This window comes from Pempheris klunzingeri, chromosome 18 (assembly GCF_042242105.1).
Source record: "Pempheris klunzingeri isolate RE-2024b chromosome 18, fPemKlu1.hap1, whole genome shotgun sequence".
NCBI classification, from domain to species: domain Eukaryota; kingdom Metazoa; phylum Chordata; class Actinopteri; order Acropomatiformes; family Pempheridae; genus Pempheris; species Pempheris klunzingeri.
In genome coordinates, this window is record NC_092029.1 from 1,768,210 (window position 1) to 1,789,906 (window position 21,697).

Genomic DNA, 21,697 nt, shown 5'->3' on the forward strand with positions numbered 1-21,697 from the left:
TTTCTTTTTCTTGGAAATGCAGTGTTGATAAAATTCTCTTTCTGCCGTCGGCCGCCTCGAGAGGCTCTCTTGTGGAGAAGGAGAAAAACAGGCGCGAGTGAGCATGACCGACCCCGCTGAGTGGGAGGGATGCTCAGCAGGGGGGACGAACGGGGGGGAAAATCATCTGTATCCTTTTCCTTTTTTTACACATTTCCATTTCGGAGGACCCCCGGCGGCTTGACACTCAGCTCTGCCTTTCACAGGAAGCAGGCTGTGCGAACGCAGCAGCTCCCGCCTGGCCTGAGACTCGGCCGGTAACCAGAGCTACTGAGAGACGTTTGAATGCACGGCAGGCAGGAAGCTGGTGGGACGCTGTATTGATTGTGGCGGTTCAGAAGTGGCCGTGGCAACGAGTCAATAGGGCAAACTGTTTTGCACCTGAAGCCTCGCACAAAGAGCAAAAAGGTGAAATAAAACAGCGCCACAGAGAGAAAGAGGGGGAGAAATAAACCGAACTATGGAGAGCAGAAGAAGGAGATTCATGTTCTCAACATGGTTTAACTGCTGTTTATATGAGCTGTAAAAGGTTCATCCTGCTTCAACAGTGTTTGTGATAACAGGGAGGAATATGACTGCAGCTTATCATGAGGCAGCGGAGGAAGAGGGAGACAGGAAGGGATCAACGCTGTCACTGAGCCAAAAGAGAGAAAAGAAGAAGAGGAGGAGGAGGAGGAGGAGGAGGAGGAGAGGGATGGGAGTGCAGGCGTGTGAGTGGTGAAGCAGTGGGGGTGTTTACCTGGAAGGCCTGCCAGAGCTGATCAGCCAGCGCGCTGATCTGAGCGAGGATGTGACGAATGAGAAAGGACTTTGACATGCTGCTGCTCCCCAGCGTGATCAGGTACTCCATCAGCCTCTCTGCAGCCTGGAGCTGAGGTTTGGAAAAACAAGACTTTACTGATGGAGAGCCACTGAAATCTCTCTTTCTACCAACATTTACACACACAATAACACAAAAATCTGTACTTCCATCGATTCTAATTCTACAAAAAATAACCACACGTCTGTACAAAACACCGTGAGGGGGACAGGCTGCATTCAGAGTATTATCTTCATCAACTGATCCACTGTTTTATCTAAAAATGTCACAAACTAATGAATTGTCTTGTTTCCTGTTTTGTTTCACTAATACTCCTAAAAATATTTTGTTTACTGTACAAACAAGGTTGGTGGAGGTACGATGAGCCTTTATTAGTCAAACGACGGGGAAATTTACAATATTTGACAATGATGACGTCGTTAAATTATCTTACATGTAATAAAAAATGGTGCGACAACAGGAAGGGGGGGGGGGGGGGCACGGACTAAAAGAGTGTGTAGCGTCTCAGTGTGTCGCCACAGTGAAAGTGTGTGTGTGAAACATCTATCAGGACACAATCTGAATGTTGCTTCCAGATGTTTTAAAGCCTCAGTCACTGTGTTCTCACTGCTGCCTTCAAACAAATGCTGCTTTCTTCTCTCACCACATTCGTGTATTTTGAATGTGAAAGTGTGTTCGTCAGCGCTGGAGGCTGGATAAATAACGCCACTCACGTCTCTGACACATATTAATCTGTTTGATTATCTGTTTGTTGTAACGTTCAAATCAATAGAAATGTGTGCGGCACAACACCTACAGACGCTGCCATGTTTGCTGCTATTTTTCTGTCAGCAACAAACAAACTCCTACACACACACACACACACACACACACACACACACACTCTGCTCCCCCATGAGCCTCCAGAGGCCTCAAACTCTGAAGAAACTCACTGTGCTGTTCTGAAACTGATCGTTAGAAACCTTGAACATTAATTCAGAGGAGCAGCCTGGCTTCAGACACTCGTCCCCGATTTGTTCAGAGAGATATTAAATGACATCAGACCGGACGACTGAAGACAAACTCACCCTAATTCAGTCTGATTATGAAACTAGACACCATAAAGGACATAAACTCCCACAGCCAACACCACCTGAACACACCGTGACTTACAGCTGAGTGAATCAAACCTGTTCAATCAATGTTTCACAAACTCTTTCTTCTCTTCGCGACCCAATTCACAACTTATCCAAACTGATAAATGAACCTGTATACACAAAGGTACCATCATCTCCACATCACCTCATATTGTCCTGGATACACAAATCAGCCATCTTTAAGAGCTAAACCTTTGATAAATCCTAACTTTGTTTTACGCATGTTATTAAAAGCATAAGCACATACTTTACTAGAGTTTGTGTGAGACCAAACCCATGTATTTATGTAGGTTTTATAGAGGTAGACATTTGAAAGAGTTTATAAATGAGACTAAATCAGGTGCAGTTACAAGGCGCTGTGAAGTGTAGCGTACATTAGTAGAAATACCAACGAGCTGCAGAAAGACAACTCCAACAAGAAATTCTAGAAATGTGAAATATTGACCAAATAAAATCTCTGGGAAACTAAAGGGCGACATGTTGTTCTGTATTTTCGATGCTCGTCCGTTCGTGCAAGGCGTTAATCTTTAAAAACAGCAGCACGGATCCCTGTTTAAATCAGAACTACCGCCTGGTGGTTGTTTGTCTCCGATAACCAGTCAAGTCACAGTTTCCATCCACGTCTGTCAGACCTGAGATCAGAGTGTGAACCACATGTGAAATATCCTAACAGCCAGAACAGTAGAACACTGTGACGTCTGAGTGAAGTCTAACCTCCTGTTAGATCTATCTATCTATAACTATCTAATGAGTTCATCCTCAAGCCCAAGTTTGAAGAACCGATATCACATTCACGAGAATGGACTGGACAGATGTACGGATTAAAATGTCATCACTTTTAGACATTTATTTTTCTTTTTAATGTTTTCTTTTTTGGTATTTTCGCCTTTACTGGACAGAGAAGGGAGCAGCAGACAGAAGGGGTTTTAAACGCAGCCTGAGCCCGTCACAGCGACCTTTGACCACCAAAATCTAATCAGTTCATCTATGAGTCCTTTGAGTGGATGTTGGCACCAAACTTTAAGAAACTGGCGCCCTGAGATATCAGACGAACAGCCAGAAAACATCATAGTGTGTATGAATGTAGAGAAAATGCTCCTCTTGACATTTTCTGACAAACCCACTTCAGTAATCTCTGAGAAGCCGTCTTTTTTCTTTCTTTCATCTTTTTATTTATTTACTTATTTCATTATTTCTTATTTTTCTGTGATGTATTTTATAGACATTTTCCCCGTGTTGTTGTGTCTACAGTTTTTATTTTGCATGTCCATGACTGAGAGTAGGTCACGTCTCCTGTGGCTGTCTGTGTTTGTTCGGATGTGTTCTGTCAGAAAAATAAAAAATTCCTTTCCCTGCACAGTGACAGTTCGTTAATCAATTAAAAGACCCCTGAAGAAAAGAAGAAGGTGACTGAGTGATTTCCTAAAATATAGATGCAGGGTTGATGTGTGTTTGTAGTCCAGCCCACTCATTAGCATCGCCCTCGATCCCTCCACAAATATCCCATGGGATTTTGGATTAAAACAGAAAATCAGCTCTGTGGAGAAAAAAAATGTCCGATACTTTTGCTCAGCAAGATAATCTCCATAAATGAACACCACTTTTATGACTGCTGAAGCGTATGATGCAGTCGCTCAGGTTAGCGTCACGGTCACATGACTTCAGCGTCGCCACAACAAGAAAACACTACAAACTGATAAATCATGTTGGAATAGTTTGAGTGATGATGTTTAACGGCCTCTGTAGTCTCATTTAGCCACTCGTTAGCAACAACCGCCTTTTTTAAGACGCGTAAAAGTTTCAAAATTCATCAGTGAGGTCGTTTCTGATGAATTTTATCTCAAATCGTTAAAAAAACCACCAACTTCCAGCCTAAGAGGGAACAGGAAGTGCTAACATGCTAGCTAATTTCAGGCTCGGTAGTGCATCTGCTGGGGACTACTTTCAGCGGCGGATGAATCCACATTTGGAGCTCTAGTGAGTGTTTGGGGCAGCAGGACGGTGTGTATGTGTGTGTGTGACTGAAGGACCTACAGTGTGTGTGTTCACGGTGATGGAGGAACATGTCAGCCAGAGCAGCAGTGAGGCTCACTGATGTGTTTTTAATAGTTTCTGGACAACAACGGAGCCGTGAGGCTCAGAGGAGGAAGATATATCAGGCTCCGACACCTACACGGTCCTTGTTAGCAGATACATTCAGTGTTTGGGGATTCCTGACAAGAAGAAAAATAAAAAATACTGACAGACTTCCTTGTAGTTGCTACGTCCTGAAGAACAACACACGCAGCACGGTCAGCCACAGGTTTTAACTTCTCCCATCCTGGAGGGATACTCGGCATTCACGCTCACATTCGCCAACGCCTGGTTCATTTTACATATTTTTACCTGAGAGCAGCCCATTTAAACACATTCAAACCACCCTCTGTTGAGGTGGCAGTGGGCAGCACCACTTCAGGGAATAAACCGTTTGGCTCAAGGGCATCGTGAAGCTGAAGCTGAGATTCAGTGCGAGTGTGTGAAACTGTCTGCATGAGCTTCCTGTCAAGAGATTAATTCATAGTTTTTTTGTTTTTCTCAGACTGACCAGCTAGTCTGGAGACAGAGACCAACACAAAGATATATATTTCTTAGTGGCAGCTGTATCGATGTAATGTTCCAGAAATCAAACATTACGTCTCAATGATGTAACACAGAGAAACTACGGCTGGTCAACGGCGACTTTAGAAAACTCTACATTTTGACAACCGGCTTTCTGGAACACGTTAACTAACTGAAATCAAGTTAATTCAAGATATAAAATTTACAGCAACATTATTTTATCAAATGTCTCAAAGTCTTAATTACTCGACGTTAAACAAGCAGTCGCCCACCAGCTCTTTGTCCACTTTGAGGCCGAGCAGCCACGACAACCAAATACACAACGTTAAAAAAGGAGATTAAACAAGCCAACGTGAAGCTTAATAGACTTTACAGTTAAAATAAACACTTGGAATGTATTTTTATTGACTTTCATGGCCGACTGATTACTATGAATATGAATATCGTGAAAACGTTCCAGCTAATGTTTGGTAACGTGAACATTAACACACTCAGTGAATCATAATATCAGTCACATGTCGTACAGTCAAGGCTTTATTTCATATTTTTAAATTACTCAAGTTAAAAAACTTCAATCCACTGCTGACGTCACACAGGTACAATAAAAGCCCCCCCCCCCAAAGGATCCTTATAGAAACATAATTTTCATTCATTCTGTTGTTTTTCTTATTCTGTTAGTCTCAGATATGTTTTTCCAAGCAGAGTCGATCGTTATGGTGTAAAAATGCGACGGCGGACAAAAATATAAAACCTCACACCTTTCTTGTTAAATAAATAGGGAAAATGCTGCGAGTACATTAATATATTAAAAGTTAACTAATTAAATCAGCTGAAACGGAAAAAAAACGCCTCCTTGTTTGCACTTGGTCTGCAAACTTCCATCTCTAGTGTCTAGTGGGGGAGATGACAGGCAGCCGGAGGAGAAACATAAAAGGTTAAAGGGATAAATGGCCTCAGACACGGCGTGTAGGTACAGAACTACAGGAGCCTGTGGAAGCCATAAATCTAAAACTCAAAGTGAGGACGCTGAAAGTCGCCCTGCTGTCACCACAACCCAATTTCCTGAGCCTCTGATTCATGTAAACACACCATCAGGGATTGAGTGGCTTCCCTCCTTCTTTACAGGACAAATGTCACATAAAAGAGAGTTACAGAGCAATTGTTTGGACACACTCTGCTCTGATGAGCACACTCATGGCTGATATAACACATCAATTCACTTCCACTGCAGCTGGGAGTTACTTCATCTCAACGACAACGAGGACGGGGTGGAAACAAACACTGACCATTTAGAGGAGCTTAGTGCTGCGGGGCTGAAAGTGATCCCACAATAAAACACCGCTAACAGGAACACGCCTCATAGTAGTCATAGTATTCTCTGGAGATCAATGTAGACTGTAGGTCTGTAAACATAGGCGTCCTTCTGAGCTGTGTAGTGGAGGTCTATAGTGTGTGTGTGCTAGTTAGTCAGTGTGTCAGTGTGTAGTGGAGGTCTATAGTGTGTGTGTGTGCTAGTTAGTCAGTGTGTCAGTGTGTAGTGAAGGTCTATAGTGTGTGTGTGTTAGTTAGTCAGTGTGTCAGTGTGTAGTGAAGGTCTATAGTGTGTGTGTGTTAGTTAGTCAGTGTGTCAGTGTGTAGTGGAGGTCTATAGTGTGTGTGTGTGTTAGTTAGTCAGTGTGTCAGTGTGTAGTGGAGGTCTATAGTGTGTGTGTGTGTGTGTTAGTTAGTCAGTGTGTCAGTGTGTAGTGGAGGTCTATAGTGTGTGTGTGTGTGCTAGTTAGTCAGTGTGTTAGAGTGTAGTGGAGGTCTATAGTGTGTGTGTGTGTGTGTGTGCTAGTTAGTCAGTGTGTTAGTGTGTAGTGGAGGTCTATAGTGTGTGTGTGTGTGTGTGTGTGTGTGCTAGTTAGTCAGTGTGTTAGAGTGTAGTGGAGGTCTATAGTGTGTGTGTGTGTGTGTGTGCTAGTTAGTCAGTGTGTTAGTGTGTAGTGGAGGTCTATAGTGTGTGTGTGTGTGTGTGTGTGTGTGTGTGTGTGTGTGTGTGTGTGTGTGTGTGTGCTAGTTAGTCAGTGTGTTAGTGTGTAGTGGAGGTCTATAGTGTGTGTGTGTGTGTGTGCTAGTTAGTCAGTGTGTTAGTGTGTAGTGGAGGTCTATAGTGTGTGTGTGTGTGTGTGTGCTAGTTAGTCAGTGTGTTAGAGTGTAGTGGAGGTCTATAGTGTGTGTGTGTGTGTGTGTGTGTGCTACTTAGTCAGTGTGTTAGTGTGTAGTGGAGGTCTATAGTGTGTGTGTGTGTGTGTGTGTGTGTGCTAGTTAGTCAGTGTGTTAGAGTGTAGTGGAGGTCTATAGTGTGTGTGTGTGTGTGTGTGTGTGTGCTAGTTAGTCAGTGTGTTAGTGTGTAGTGGAGGTCTATAGTGTGTGTGTGTGTGTGTGTGTGTGTGTGTGTGTGTGTGTGTGTGTGTGTGTGTGCTAGTTAGTCAGTGTGTTAGTGTGTAGTGGAGGTCTATAGTGTGTGTGTGTGTGTGTGCTAGTTAGTCAGTGTGTCAGTGTGTAGTGGAGGTCTATAGTGTGTGTGTGCTAGTTAGTCAGTGTGTTAGTGTGTAGTGGAGGTCTATAGTGTGTGTGTGTGTGTGTGCTAGTTAGTCAGTGTGTTAGTGTGTAGTGGAGGTCTATAGTGTGTGGAGGTCTATAGTGTGTGTGTGCTAGTTAGTCAGTGTGTTAGTGTGTAGTGGAGGTCTATAGTGTGTGGAGGTCTATAGTGTGTGTGTGCTAGTTAGTCAGTGTGTTAGTGTGTAGTGGAGGTCTATAGTGTGTGGAGGTCTATAGTGTGTGTGTGCTAGTTAGTCAGTGTGTCAGAGTGTAGTGGAGGTCTATAGTGTGTGTGTGTGTGTGCTAGTTAGTCAGTGTGTTAGTGTGTAGTGGAGGTCTATAGTGTGTGTGTGTGTGTGTGTGTGTGCTAGTTAGTCAGTGTGTTAGTGTGTAGTGGAGGTCTATGGAGGCCACCATGAGGACAATAAGCAGAAACACCAATGGAGGCTCTGAAATCTTTCTTTTTCAGACGCAGCATTTAGAGATCAGAGGGTTAAGGAGGTCAAAATGTCAGAACGTGTTTACTGGATCAGTATTGGCAGAAAAACAGTTTTTTTTATGTTTACAAACCCTTAAATATTTTAGCATTTTGAATGATTTTAGCAAAGGAATAACCGTTGACTACTTCTTACGGTTAATCCCTTCACAGTGTCAGAGAATTTCACTGGAAATCTCTCCAGCGGTTCATGACGACACTGTATCCCAAACAATCTTATCCCACTCTGAAAATGAAATTGTTTCTGAACAGCGTGTTTGACAGATTACTCTGGTGTCAGAATGTTTTAGGATCGCGTCCCAGTGGTCGGCAGCCTCCGCTGGCACTCTCTGATCTTGTCAGGAGCCTTTCCAGTTTTATAATTACCCCCGTCCTCCATCTCTGGCCTGCCCCTCCGTATCTGGACTGTCTCGAACAATCAGTGTGACTGGCAGAGCGATGGAGTGTTCGCCGAGCGTCAGAAATATACAACAGTTCATTAGCGTGGATCCTCAAAGTCATCACAGACGGCACCTTCTGCAGTGAACTCACAGCTGTGTGGAGGTTTAAAAAGTGGAAAACAGGTGTTCAGACTTTATCTGTAATTGTTGGAGTGATGCCTCAATAAGTAAAGATGTGTGCATCAGGTATATATAAGTTATATAAAAGCACATATTTAGTTCCTGTTTCTACGTTCACTAGTGTTTTGGATCAACATGTTTTCGGTCTTTATTCAGCCACATCTGATGATTGTTTCTTCATATGTGGCCCCGTCTGTATGGAACCAGATTTGTTTCAAAAGTTTCAAGCAAAACTCATTAAAAGTCAATCGAAATAAATGGATTTGAGAGAGAACTCAAGCAAGTCTCTCTCTCTTGATTACGCTTCTGGCTTTTTCGTTTGCGCTGCCAGATTCTTTGTTTAAGTTTTGACACAAACCTATCGCCTGGGCGGGCTCTTTCAAGGGGCGCGTTCCTATTGGCTGTTGAGTTTTTGAGCGACACGGCTGTGACCCGGAGGTCGTTCCCCTGTTTGCTTGAATTGACTCCTGGGGATCACTTTAATCTTGAAGCAGTTGCTTGTATCCTCCCTATGCTTCCTCTTCATGCACGCCTTGCATGGCGAATGAAAGATTCTTTCTCCCGCTTGGTGATTAGAAAAAAGATCCCCAGGAGTCGATCTGGCAGCGCAAACGAAAAAGCCAGAAGCGTAACCAAAAGGGAGAGAGGGCGAGAGCAAAACTACATCCCTGAACAAAATAAAAGACAGTTATTTGTTTTCAAGAGACATTTTTTATTTTGAAGGTTATCATTTTTTGCTTGAGTTCATTTTTTTCTCTCTCAAATCCATTTATTTTGATTGACTTTTAATAAGTTTTGCTTGAAACTTTTGAAACGAATCTGATTCCATAAGTCTGAAGCCTTTTCTCACTCACCTTTTAGCTGAGGTTGGACACATTTTAGGGACATGAAGAAGAAGAAGATCCTCCAAGAAATGACGTCACCAGAAGAAGAAACACCAGCGAGGACGCAGCGTTTAAACTACAGAGTTCACAGCCCTAACCAGTCTGCTAATATCTGCCATGAACACGACATCTCCTCAGAAATCATTAAATTGACAACTACGGTTCCTCTAACTGGTTGTTTGGTACACACACGTATATTTTTTGATCCAACAGGTGATTTATGTCAAGAACTGATTATCACAGCAACGGATCATCAGTTTGGTTCAAAGAGTTTTAAACCTCAGGCTTCAGTGCCAGCTCCTCAGAATCAATGAGAGACGGCTTCTTTCTAAAGCTGCCGTTTTGGACCACAGTTCACTCGCCACACAAGAGGGCATCCATAATAGAAAAGGCAGAAAAACCAATTTCTCCGAGCACTTTGTCAACAGGCCAAAATGTGATGCAGCCACAAGCACAGCTGAGATCAGTGACCCGTATCGCCCACAGCTGAATGATTACATTTTAAAAGCTTTTTCTCTGCCTGTATAGTCCCACATTTGACTCTGAGTAACAACTCTTGAGGCCTTATCAAAATACATTCTGGGAAAAAATAAAATAAGACCCACTAAAAACGAGCAGCTGAGGCAGGCTGAAGGAGAGCGAGCGCAACAAAAACATTAATTACACATGCAGTGAGCACCAGAGATCGGAGATATCAAACAGGAGGGAGAAGTCTGGCTCCACACACAGAACTCACACTATAAAGGTGCTTATAAGCTGAACAGGAAGTCTGCATAGATTCAATGTCACATATTGACAGAGATGATTATTATGATCAAGTTACCTGTAAAGTGCAAAAAACTGAATTAAGAAAAAATAAATGAACTGTAAACTTGTTGTGTTTTAACACTTGTTCAGTGATGCTGTGTGTTCAGCTGTGTTAGCTATAAACTATATTACCTCTGTTAGCTGTAAGACCTATTAGCTCCATTGGCTCGAGTCGTTCCATCAGCTGTTACCTCTGTAAGCTCCATTAGCTCCGTTAGCTATAAGATCTATTAGCTCCGTTAGCTTTATTCGTTACATCAGCTGTTAGCTCTATTATCTATAAGCTCTATTAGCTGGAAGATCCATTAGCGCTGTTGGCTTTACGGTCTATTAGCCCTCTTAGCTATTAGCTGTGAGATCTGTTAGTTCCATTATTTGTTAGCTCTGCAATCTCTGTTAGCTTTAAAATCAATTAGCTCTGTTAGCTGCTAGCTGTAAGATCTATTAGCTCGATAAGTTCCATTCGCTGTTAGTTCTGCGAGCTCTATTAGCTGCAATAGCTGTTAGCTCTGTAAGCTCTAAGATCTATTAGCCCTGTTGACGGTTCACTTTGTTAGCAGTTAGCTCTGTTAGCCCAATTTGACCATATACCTGTTAGCTATATTAGATGTCTGATCTATTTGCTCTTTTAGCTGTAAGATCTATTAGCTCTGTAAGCTCCATTAGCTCTGCTAGCTGTAAGACTTAACAGCTCCATTAGCTGTTGCTGTGTGAGCTAACTGCCCATCAGATGCTAACAGCTAACTAGCTCTGCTGCTGATGCTAACATGGACTTTGTCCTTTTGGATTTCACATTGACACAAACCTGCTGCAGGGTTTTATGTCTTCTGTTTTGTCTCTTCCTTGGTTCCATTTTGACATTTTATGGTGCCCAGTTTCCGGATGGTGTGGTGTAAACATCACCTGTTCTTTTTTATTCATTCTCTGGTTTGTATGCATTTCATGGTGAGGTAAAGCCAATTTTTCACCCCAACGGACAAACAAATTGCTCTTTCGTATTCTAGTATAAATAATAGTTTCTTAAACTTTTATACCCAAACATGAACAAATATTTCAGCATGGCACAGAACCCCTGAAGCAACCGCCCGACCCCCAAAAGTAAGAGTTCTTCTGACTTTTCTGACTCTGAATGAATGTTAAACAACTCAAATGTTTTATTCAACACTTCTGAATCTATGACTGTTAGGTGTTTGCTTTAAAATGCTAAAGCAGCAGTTCCATCATAATAAAACTCCTGTGTTTCCACGCCGAGCCCAGCTAAAGGGATTCCTGCTCGTTAATTTGCTCTGCGTTATTGTGATTGGTGGTCTGACTCTAAGTGGCCGTCCTCGTATCCCATGAGGCAACTTAGCACAGATATCTTTGGCATATTTTCATTTCACTAACTTCAGAACTTTAACAAAAGAGTTATTGTAACATCTGACGCTACATTTTTATGGTCTCACGCTCAGCAATGAAGATTTAATGTGTCAACAAACATCCTGTGCGTGCTTTATAAGAAGAAGAAGAAGAAGAAGAATCATTATATAACATAAAAAATGAGAACTTACAAAGTGCTCTTCAAGGCTGAACTGGACAAAGAATAGAAGACAATGCCAGAGACGCACACTGTTCCCACATTGTAATACCTTTAAAAGATATTCTGAAATATCAACTATTAGAAAAATATGTTAAATATATAACAAATCAAATAAAGCTTACATGAGATGAGAGTTCAGTGAGTCTGTTTCTTAAATTCAGGGATCTAAGCCCCTTAACATCCATTTACTACTTAATAAAATATGACCTCTAAGGGTTAACAGCAGCATCATTCAACAAAAAGCACGACTGACGCAGATTTATTGTTGTAATGAATCTAACGAGGTGGAAACATTTCTGCGACTTCCTGTTTGGCCGCGGCAGGTCGCCGGACACCGTCCCACCTGACTGCAGCCGTTTGGCTCCATCTTTGCCCCCCCACCCTGCTCCAGGCGAGGGGCAGCTCACCTCCAACCAGCCTTTTCTCTGAGCGCCCGCTAACAGCCAGCCGGGATGATTTCCTCCTTGTGAACTCAGACTGGCTTTCATCTACATTTCCCAGCTGCCCGCTGCCGTCATGACACTAACATGTGTGAGGCGGCGATGGGCTCTGAAGGCGGTTTTCACGCTTCGTGGGCTCGGTGAGCTTTGAATGACGGTTAAACCTAATGGAACAGGACCCCGCGCTCCCTCTGTAGTGTAATGGAAACACTCTCAATGCCATTTCAAGGGTAATAAAGGATTAGTCTTATATACTGTGAAGATAGAAAGCTGCTGTTAAACGTAGTGACAGCAAAGTGACAACAAGCTGCTGTTTAAACATGAATATGTGTACAACAGTGTGCCGGTGTGAAGAAATGCTGTCGAGGAAGAATGCTTTCTAAATTATAACATTTAATTGTTTATTTTTATCGATTTACAAAATACAAAGTGAGCAAACAGAAGAAAAATCTAAATTAAATCAATATTTGCTGTGACCAGCCTTTGCCTTCAAAACAGCATCAGTTCTTCAGGGACACGTGTGTGTGTGTGTGTGTGTGTGTGTGTGTGTGTGTGTGTGTGTGTGTGTGTGTGTGTGTGTGTGTGTGTGTGTGTGTGTGTGTGTGTGTGTGTGTGTGGACTCCTTCACACTGAAGATGGTTCCTGGTGACACTGGCTGTGGCCAAATCAGACGCCTCCCTGATGGTACTGATGATGGATTAGTGTCTCGGCACTGACGACACCATTAACTCCGACCAAATCCCCCAAACTCCACCTGCAGAACTGCAGCTCCAGACTAACAAGGAGGCTCCACCAGCTCCACTGCTGCCTGCACACTCTCAGTATTGTTCTGCTCTCCAACCTTTTGCCTCAGTCCAGATCAGTCCAGCTGCCATGTTTCGGCTCCACAGCTCCTGCTTTCACGCAGAGTTCAGTCTCTTGGCCATGTTTCCACGTCGGAGACACTTCTGTCCAGACTTCTCCTGGTGAACCTGGTCCCACCTGGTTTCTGCTGGTTCTGAGCTGGACATCCTCAGATTTCAATAAGGTTCCTTGGTTTCTTTGTGCTTCTTCAGGCCTCTCTGATGCAGGAGAACCACCTGGTGTCTGGTTGCTGCGCTCAGTCTGAACATGATGACCTCGAACTGTCACCTTGGCAGCACAGGTTGTTCCTCCCCCAGTTTTAATCCTCCTGCAGCTGTTTCTGATTCACCTTCATATGAAACTGGTGATCGTCAGCACCTGTTTGGTATAACTGGTCACTCACACACCTGAATATGAGCCTATAAAACACCTGACCTGAAGAACCGATCAGCTGTTCTGCAGGTAAAGGGAGGTCACAGCAAACATTGATCTGGATTAGATTTTTCTTCTGTTCGCCCACTTTGCATTTTGTAAAAATCAATAAAACAATTAAATATTCTATATTTTAGAGAGCATTCTGTCTTTACAGCATCTCCTCACACCTTTGACAGAACTGTATATGATACAATGCACTGTGTATTTTACTGCTCAGTTAATTAGAGGTTTAATTCATGAGCCAGTTTTTCTGTAGGTTTGCATGTATGAGTTGGATTTATTGAACTCCTTTTTACGACTATATTTATGTTTTCACTGGGTTTTTTTTTTATCTCTTCTGCCATCTGTGTCTTTCTCCTCTGTTTTATGTCTTTTTCTTGTTTTAAATTCATGATCCTTTGCTTTTGTTTGGCCTCACTGTTATATTGATCCCTCAGTATCCTGTTTTACGTTGTCTGTCAAAGCACTTTGTGAAGGTGCAACACAAATAAAGTTATCATCATCATTATTATTATTATTATTATTATTATTACTGTATTTCCTCGAACAGTAACCGGGGCTGTTATTTACCTCCCCTGCAGAGGCTGTTTGTATTTGATACTGTGATCCTCTTTGTGTCTCTGTTAAAGTTTTATTGCTGCATTATTAGTCAAGTGTTTGGAGACAACATGGTCATGTGCATGAAATGTATATTATGTTTAAGTAGCAGCACATTATGTAACACGCAGCAGGAGTTTATCCACTCGACATGAAGCAACGCACACGTAAGGCTGATGCTCGGTAAACAGGCACTGAATAAATACAATTATTCAACTGTTGAATCTTCTACAGTGTGTTGCTATGGACACAGTTCTGATAGCAGAAGCAATAAAGTCATTTTCAAATCAACAACATTTTGAAGTCAGTATTTTGGTAAGCGGGATAATGTGCAGCGAGCGGCGGCCAAAATCCCTCATTTACCTCCATTTTCTAATCTAGGCTGGTTGTATTTCACTTTTACTACATATTTTAGTGATTATTTTATCATTTTAATGATCAAACTTTTGTGATATCTTATAATCTATTTTCGTCATCAGACCTTGTTTTTTTTCCACTTTATTGCTTCTGTTTGTTTCAAATAAAACTTAAAATGTGAAATTATGAATGACGATCACACGCATATCAAACGACAAACTGCACAGCCCACAGGACGCTCGGCTGCTCCACCTCTTTGAAATGCAGAGAAGACGGAGCAGGAACAGACGGTCGCTTCAGTGTCGTGTTCACGCCACCGTGATGAGAGTGGCGGTCTAAACACACAGTTCGTCCTCTCTGCTTTGGGATGGGCGACACAGAGTCATCGCCCTGTGAACTCCCTGGATATCGTGTTACTAAAGCCCACGACTACAAAGCCTGACAGACCTGCTGCACAAGAACACCCAACTTCTCTGGTTCTTCTGTTTCGTATCAATTAGACCCAGTTTTATCATCCACACTTTCATTACACCTCGGTGTTTCTCCAAACTTTAACTACTTCAAAACTCCAGCAGAAGAGTCGACATGACGCCTGTAAGCTGCTGGTTGGACTGAACGAGCGATTTAAAGCCACCCAGTGATGATCAGTATGTTTCGGTACATTCTTTAATTTCAAAGATTAATTGAGGGAGGAAAACAGGTCAAACAAACGATGATTAGTTGGTATTTTGGTCGTCCTATTTGCAGCTGCTTGTTTACACGGAAAATGTATTTGGCCCGTTTTGCTCTAATCAGACTCGATGCGGTTTTAAACGGATAAAAGATCAATTTTTACATTTTTCTACAAGCTTTCCGCCGCTTCTGCTGCTGGAGCATTACGCTGAGTCAACACACGATTTCACACAAACACTAATAATCCCGTCCAAGCCTGAGAAAATAAAATATTAGGGAACTTTAATGATGCTCACAGGAAGCTGGGTGGTGTTAAAACTTCTTTAGAGTGAAGTTAATGTAATGCTGCGGCCACTGCCACCGTCACGTAAGCCCCTTAAGCCTCCTTTCCAAAGGACTGGCATTACCCAGGGGATGTCCGGCGGTGAGAAAGAGCTGTGACCAACACGGTGATTTAATCCCACAGAAATCTGCTGTGTCCTTAATCTACGGAGCAAAACCTGGAGACGGTTGATGGTTCATTTGAATACCGAGTTTGTTTCCCTGCGCCGACAACATGCTCCGGAGGAGGAGGAGGAGGATGTTTTCTCCTCTTTCTGCCATCAGGCTACATCAGCTCTCGACCAGATGCCGGTGAAATAAAAGGAAAATATATTTTTAAAAATAAGACACTAACGACTGCTGGAATATTTAAATCCCTACTCCGGACCAGAGATGTTCATTAATGTGGTCATTTTGTAACATGAGCGATTTCACTCAGTTATGTGTTAAAATGATCCATGTTTGGCAATATATCTGATCAGAAAGACATCGTCTCCCTTTAATTAAGCTGCTGGAACAGTGGGGGTCATTTTCCAGCTGAGGGGGCCCACCACAGCCACACTAATGATAAAATACCCCCCCCCCCCGTGGATCCCTTCACTCACCCTGCTGAGCTGATTGCAGTGCAGCAGCGTCCCAGTCAGCTCCCTCAGTGACTCCTCCACGTGTCTCATGAACTCTACAGACGGCAGCCGCTGGGAGCAGAAGAGGTCCATCGCTTCAGCTGCGACCTGGCAGGCCTGCAGGACGAGGTCACGGGGTCCCAGCGGAGGGGGGTCCCTGCACGCCGCCACCACCGAGTCAAGGAGCTGGCAGACGGAGTCGGCCAGCACCGACCCTGCATCTCCATCGGGGCGGAACCAGAGCGACTCCGGGCCTCTGGTGTCCCCCTGGGCACGGTGCAGAGCACACAGCGACTGCAGGAACTGCACATGAGGAACCACGGCGTTCCCAGAAGGTCGTCCGTGATGACTGGAGGAGGGAAGCGGCGGCTCCGGGGGTGTGATGGCAGGCTGGGGGTCCTCCAGCAGGAGCTCGGGGGTCTCCGAGTCGGAGCCTGGTCCAAACAGGTCCTGCGAAACGTCCATCGTGTCGTCATGACCTGGAAGAGTTTATACGGAACAAATTAGTCCAAAAAGGAGCTGAATCAGTCTTGTTTAAAGCATATTTATATCTGTATATGATTCTGTACATGGAGACAAAACATCGGGCAGTTCCAGAGGTGGACAGTATTTTACTCTTGTACTAAACTTAAGAACAATTTGAGGTATTTGTAATTAACTTGAGTGTTACCAGCTTTACTTGTTACATTACAGATTCAGATTATCAATCAAAAATATACTGATCTCATAATGTCGGATGTATAATCCCAGATCAAACTACCCGCTGGTATACACAGTAGTTAAAACAAGCTCCACCATTACAAGCTGCAGCATTAAAGTGAAGAAAATATTAATGCAACAACTGTAAACTACATATAATGTTCTGTTTTGAAAAGGAGATTCTGCGTACTGGGTATTTTTACTTGGGTGATTTCTGCATTTTTAAACCTGGGCCCATGCTTTTACATAGATTTTACACATATTTGTGTAATAGTAGTGCCACTATGGCAAAGTCCACTAAAAGAGCTTGTTTGATCCACTGACAGGCTCAGAGTGTTATTCTAAGTGTGTGACAGCATCATGGAAAGGATCCCTACAGAGAGAGACCTGGAAGATCCTTTTGGTTTAACCACAAACAGCACACACACCAGACTACATTCACTAAAACAGGGATTTTACATTGTCAAACACGGGAGTTGCTGGTCTGCAGCTGCTTCAACTGGTTAGTTTATTTGTATTATTGTCGTTGACTTCAGTGTTTGAGAGGGTTAGTTCATATCCAACACAACCTTTGTTTAACAAACAATAGCACAAACAAACTCACAGATCGGGGCGGCTGTAGACCACCGACCCCTGTGTTCTGCAAAGTAAAATCCCTGTTTTAGTGAATGGAGTCTGGTGTGTGTGCAGAGAGCGCTATAACGGCTGTTTGTGGTATACATACTGTAAGTAGACTGTGAGGAGGCTGTACAAACAAACTGCAGTGTTTATAGTTTACTCTCTGCTTCTGTCCAACTCTAAAAATATATATACACTATGTCTGTTTTCACACATCATCATAAACATCAGGACCACATACAAATTGCGCCAAATTACACTTTCATATTTTCTCTGTGGGTAAACTGTTTTTGCTGCGCTGCCTCATCACTGCTAAATAAATAGAAAGGAGGCGAAACTGATGCCCCTTTCCTGTATTTTCACACAAATTTCCAATATTCAGTAAGTGGTGAGCAGCTCTGTCTCGCAGGGTTTTCAGACAAGCACGTATATAGGTAAGGTAGGTGATGTTTTTAAGGTAGACTGTTGTACTTTAAATCAGTAAAATCACACCGGTGGGCTTCTAAAAGCAAAATTACAGGCGCTGTAGCTCATAACTCCGTGAACAGGTGGACTTTGGTTATCATTTTTACAGGCTATACTCCTAAATGTCTCCCCTCGGCCCTTGGGGCTTCAGATTTAGGAGGTTTGAGTGTTTTCCTAGAAACAAATAGTCGTAAAGCTGCACTGTTTACATCTGTGTGTGTGTTTTTGTTCGGGGCCGAGTGCTGTTTCAAAAATGACCTATTCTCTGCAGGGAAACGCTGCCGCCTATTCCTGAGAAACACATGATAACATCATTTAAAGCAGTCAGGAGATTTGGCAAGAACGAGCGAGTTGGCAAAGAGAGAGGAACCGCTAGAATTTACTTTGCCAATAAACAGGGTTTCTGTGTTCACCAAGTTAAATTTAATACTTTTTCACGGTCAAACTGTCCAAAGTATGAAAAGCATCAATAAAAACCAGTCGGGACAATTATTTATTTATTGATTGATCTGTGCTACATTTTCAGCAGCACTTCTCAGCTGTAATAATCAATCCTGATTATATCATTAATCATTAAACTTTTACTGCAATTTGACATTTGCAGGACTTTTACCCTTTATAGAGTGTGTGTGGTATTAGTACTTTTACTGAATACTTCTTCCACCCATGAGTAAAGATAAAAATACCACTACGTATAAATACACATAATTATAATAAATAACTATTTAAATGTTTGATTCTATTTTGCATTGTAGATCTTAATTTGTTAAGTAACTTATGACTAAATCTAATAAATGTGGCAAAGGAAAAAGTGCAATATTTCCCTCAAAGCATAAAGTGACAGCAAATTAAAATCAATAAAGTCAAAGTAGCTCCAAGTTAAAAAGACAAGTGCAGTATTTGAGTAAATGTACAATGACTTGGCTTTTCAATACCCAGTTTGTAGCAGTAACATTTAATACCTGAAGTACTGATCTGAGTACTTCCTCCTCCACCTGCGACCCACCTGCTGCCTCGGCGGTGCTCTTTGAGCTCGACGTCGCTCTGCTGAGCAGCAGCTCCTGTCTGAGCCTCAGCACCTCCTGCTGCCACTCCTCAGCCTTTCTCCTCCAGCTTTCATCCTGCCTCCTCAGCGTGCAGGCCAAAGACTCTGCATACTGTCTGCCGCTCATGCCCGGCGGCTTGTTCTTTATTATAGCCACCGCCAGGGCCACTCTGGCCTTCATGAAAGACCACTCGGCTCGGCTCGCTCCTGAAAAACAGAGTCAACAAACAGAAAACTTCCACAGTCAGAATTCAGCCGAGGTCATAATCTCATCAGAAAATACAGTTTTCAAAAGAGCAAGTCCTCAAAATAATGTTTTGTTTTGTTGCTGAGGTGCACAACAGAGCATATAAAGACATTATTCTTCATCATTATAACAAAAAACATCTTTAAAATCAAACTTTACCCAAAAACAAAACAAGGTGGCACCAAAACAATCACTCCAATAGTCGACAAGCAGAAAATGAAGCCATTTGTTGCTTTCCTTTGTCTCATATCACAGTAAGTCATCCACTAAAAGTGCCACCGACAGGCTCAGAGTGTTATTCTAAGTGTGTGACAGCATCATGGAAAGGATCCCTACAGAGAGAGACCTGAAAGATCCTTTTGGTTTAACCACAAACAGCCGTTGTATCGCTCTCTGCACACACACCAGACTACATTCATAAAAACAGTCATTTTACCTCACAGAACACAAACATTCCTGGTCTGCCGCTGCCTCGATTGGTTAGTTTGTTTGTTTGACTTCTGTGTTTTAAAGGGTGAGTTCAGACCCAACACAACATTTCTTTAACATATAACAACACAAACAGACTAACCAGTCGAGGCAGCAGTGGATCAGCAACTCTTGTGCTCTGTTAGGTAAAATTACCTTTTTGTGAATGGAGTCTGGTGTGTTTGAAGCGAGCGATATAACTGACAATCTGAGTCTTCAAAGCCACCAGACTCCATTGACAAAAACAGTAGTTTTACCTCACATCCACTGCAATATTTGTAGTTTTAATCTTAAAAGTAATCAAGTAAGTAATACAAAAAAATGCACCAAAATTATATTTAAGCACAGTACTGGAGTAAATGTACTATATTACATTCCCCCACAAGCTTCCCATCACAAGTTAGCAAAAGAAAAACGTAACTATGAAGTTTAACAAGTGAAAAATACTAAAAGTAAGATTTAAAAAAAGTCAGAAACTACATCTTACATTTATAAAAGCTTCCCAACCTGCAGCCAGAACAACTCGGCAATGTTAACGTGTTTCTATACTACCGCCTCTGTCCAAACCGTTAATATTGTTTTATTCAGATTTAACCAATTCACCAACAAATCTTCCATTGCTTCCATTGTCGGACAGCCGCTAAAACCACATTTATTTACAGATGATGTCGCTCTCCATCCTGATTGTTACTCTCCCTTAAATCTCCACATCAGTTTTGTCCCCTGTGTGAGACTGAAATGCAGAAATTGTCACGATTTGAGGTTTATTTCTTGAAAACTTCCCAAAGTAGCCTGATTTGCTCAAGCTAGCACGGTTAGCTACAGTTAGCTTGTGGTGCTTTTGGCGTCTCTAATATAATCTGGCAGCCTGAACTCATGTCTGTCCACAAAAACAAGGGGAAAATAGCACTGATGTAGAAAAAATAACTTACTAAACTTTAAATTTACCTGAAGCAAAGTATAGCTAACGTTAATGAGGTGCACGGCTAGCGTTAGCTAATGACGATGCTAGCTCATTATTACAGTTAGCTCATTATTCTGTTTTTATGGTAAAATACAACTTCAAATTCTCAACGTAAACTACTAAACAGCTTCGTTACCTTTTAAATCACCGTCCTGATGCTCCATATCTCGGCTCTCATGCTCTTCAGCTCCTCCATCAAAGGTTTACGGTGGTAACGAGGATTATGCTAATTTAGCTTCTCCAGGTGTTACACTGAAATCTGCGACTGACAATCTGTGACCCTGAGCGGCCATGACAGATGACAGTTCACCAAAAATGTGTTGTGTTCAAAAGCTAGTCTGTGAACTGTGCTTGATATTGTTATCTTTTCATTTTTGCATAATTTTAATGTAGATATGTCAACAAAATACAACCTGAACTGATGTGTATGTGAAGGCTATAATAATGTTCATGTTTTTCACTGTAGTCGTTTCATATCATCCTTAGTGACCATGTTATCGATGGTTTTATAAGTGTAGCTGCACACAAGAGCAGAGCCGTCCATCAATCTGAATGTCGGTGGTGGTTCAAGTGTCCTTGAGCAAGACGCTGAACCCCCAACCTGCTGCTGAAGCAGCTCCAGTGAGAGAATTCACTGTCATCTGTATGAATGATGAGTGAATGGGTGAGGATGTGATGTAAAAGTGCTTTGAGTGGTCGAAATGACTAGAAGGGTGCTACACAAATACAGAGCATTTACCATTTACTTCACGTTAATAAATAAACAGGTGAGAGACTTAAAATCAATGAATAAACTGGGAAAATAGCTGAAATTAAAGGATAAACAGGTGACCTAGGTGACCTTGATTACATTGTTGACTAAAACTAATGCATAAACAGGTGAAATAGCTAAAAGTAAAGAATAAAGAGGTAAATTTTAGCTGAAATTAAAGAATAAACAGGTGAAATAGCTGAAACTAAAGGATAAACAGGTGAAATAGCTGAAACTAAAGGATAAACAGGTGAGAAGGAGTGAGAAGGTGCAAACTGGACCAGACTTAAACACTGACAGTTCAGTTGTATGAAAATAAAACTATTACACCAAAATCCAGTGTCCTAATAACAGAAGTGAGCCCATGTGGAGCATGTTGATGAGGGTACACGTGTTTAAAAAAGAGAAACGCTCCTGTCTAGGCATCATAAGAACATTTTATTTTATTTCTGTAGGTTTTTAGCCGACACACAGTTCAACTAATTCTGCTCTGATTCGCTGCAGATTGTCAGAATTTGCATCCAGTGATTGTTAACCTTTTGGAAGTTTCCTCAATGACATTTTCGAGTGTCCTCAATATGTATGAGCGTTGTTGTCCAAACATGCCGGCTCATTATCTGCAGCAACAGGCGGCCGTCCTCTGGATCTGA

At 42.3% G+C, this 21,697-nt stretch overlaps 1 protein-coding gene across 1 annotated transcript in view; it reads right to left on the reverse strand.

Moving 5' to 3' along the window:
- mei4 (meiosis-specific, MEI4 homolog (S. cerevisiae)) overlaps positions 1–20,460 on the reverse strand; it is a 49,797-nt gene extending 29,337 nt beyond the window's left edge. The window contains exons 1-4 of the mRNA XM_070849846.1: positions 20,433–20,460; positions 18,579–18,824; positions 15,773–16,269; positions 779–904 (exon numbers count right to left, since the gene is read on the reverse strand). Of these exons, the coding sequence (XP_070705947.1) occupies positions 779–904; positions 15,773–16,269; positions 18,579–18,824; positions 20,433–20,460 (897 nt within the window). The remainder of the gene's footprint in view (positions 1–778; positions 905–15,772; positions 16,270–18,578; positions 18,825–20,432) is intronic.
- Positions 20,461–21,697: the final 1,237 nt, after the last annotated feature.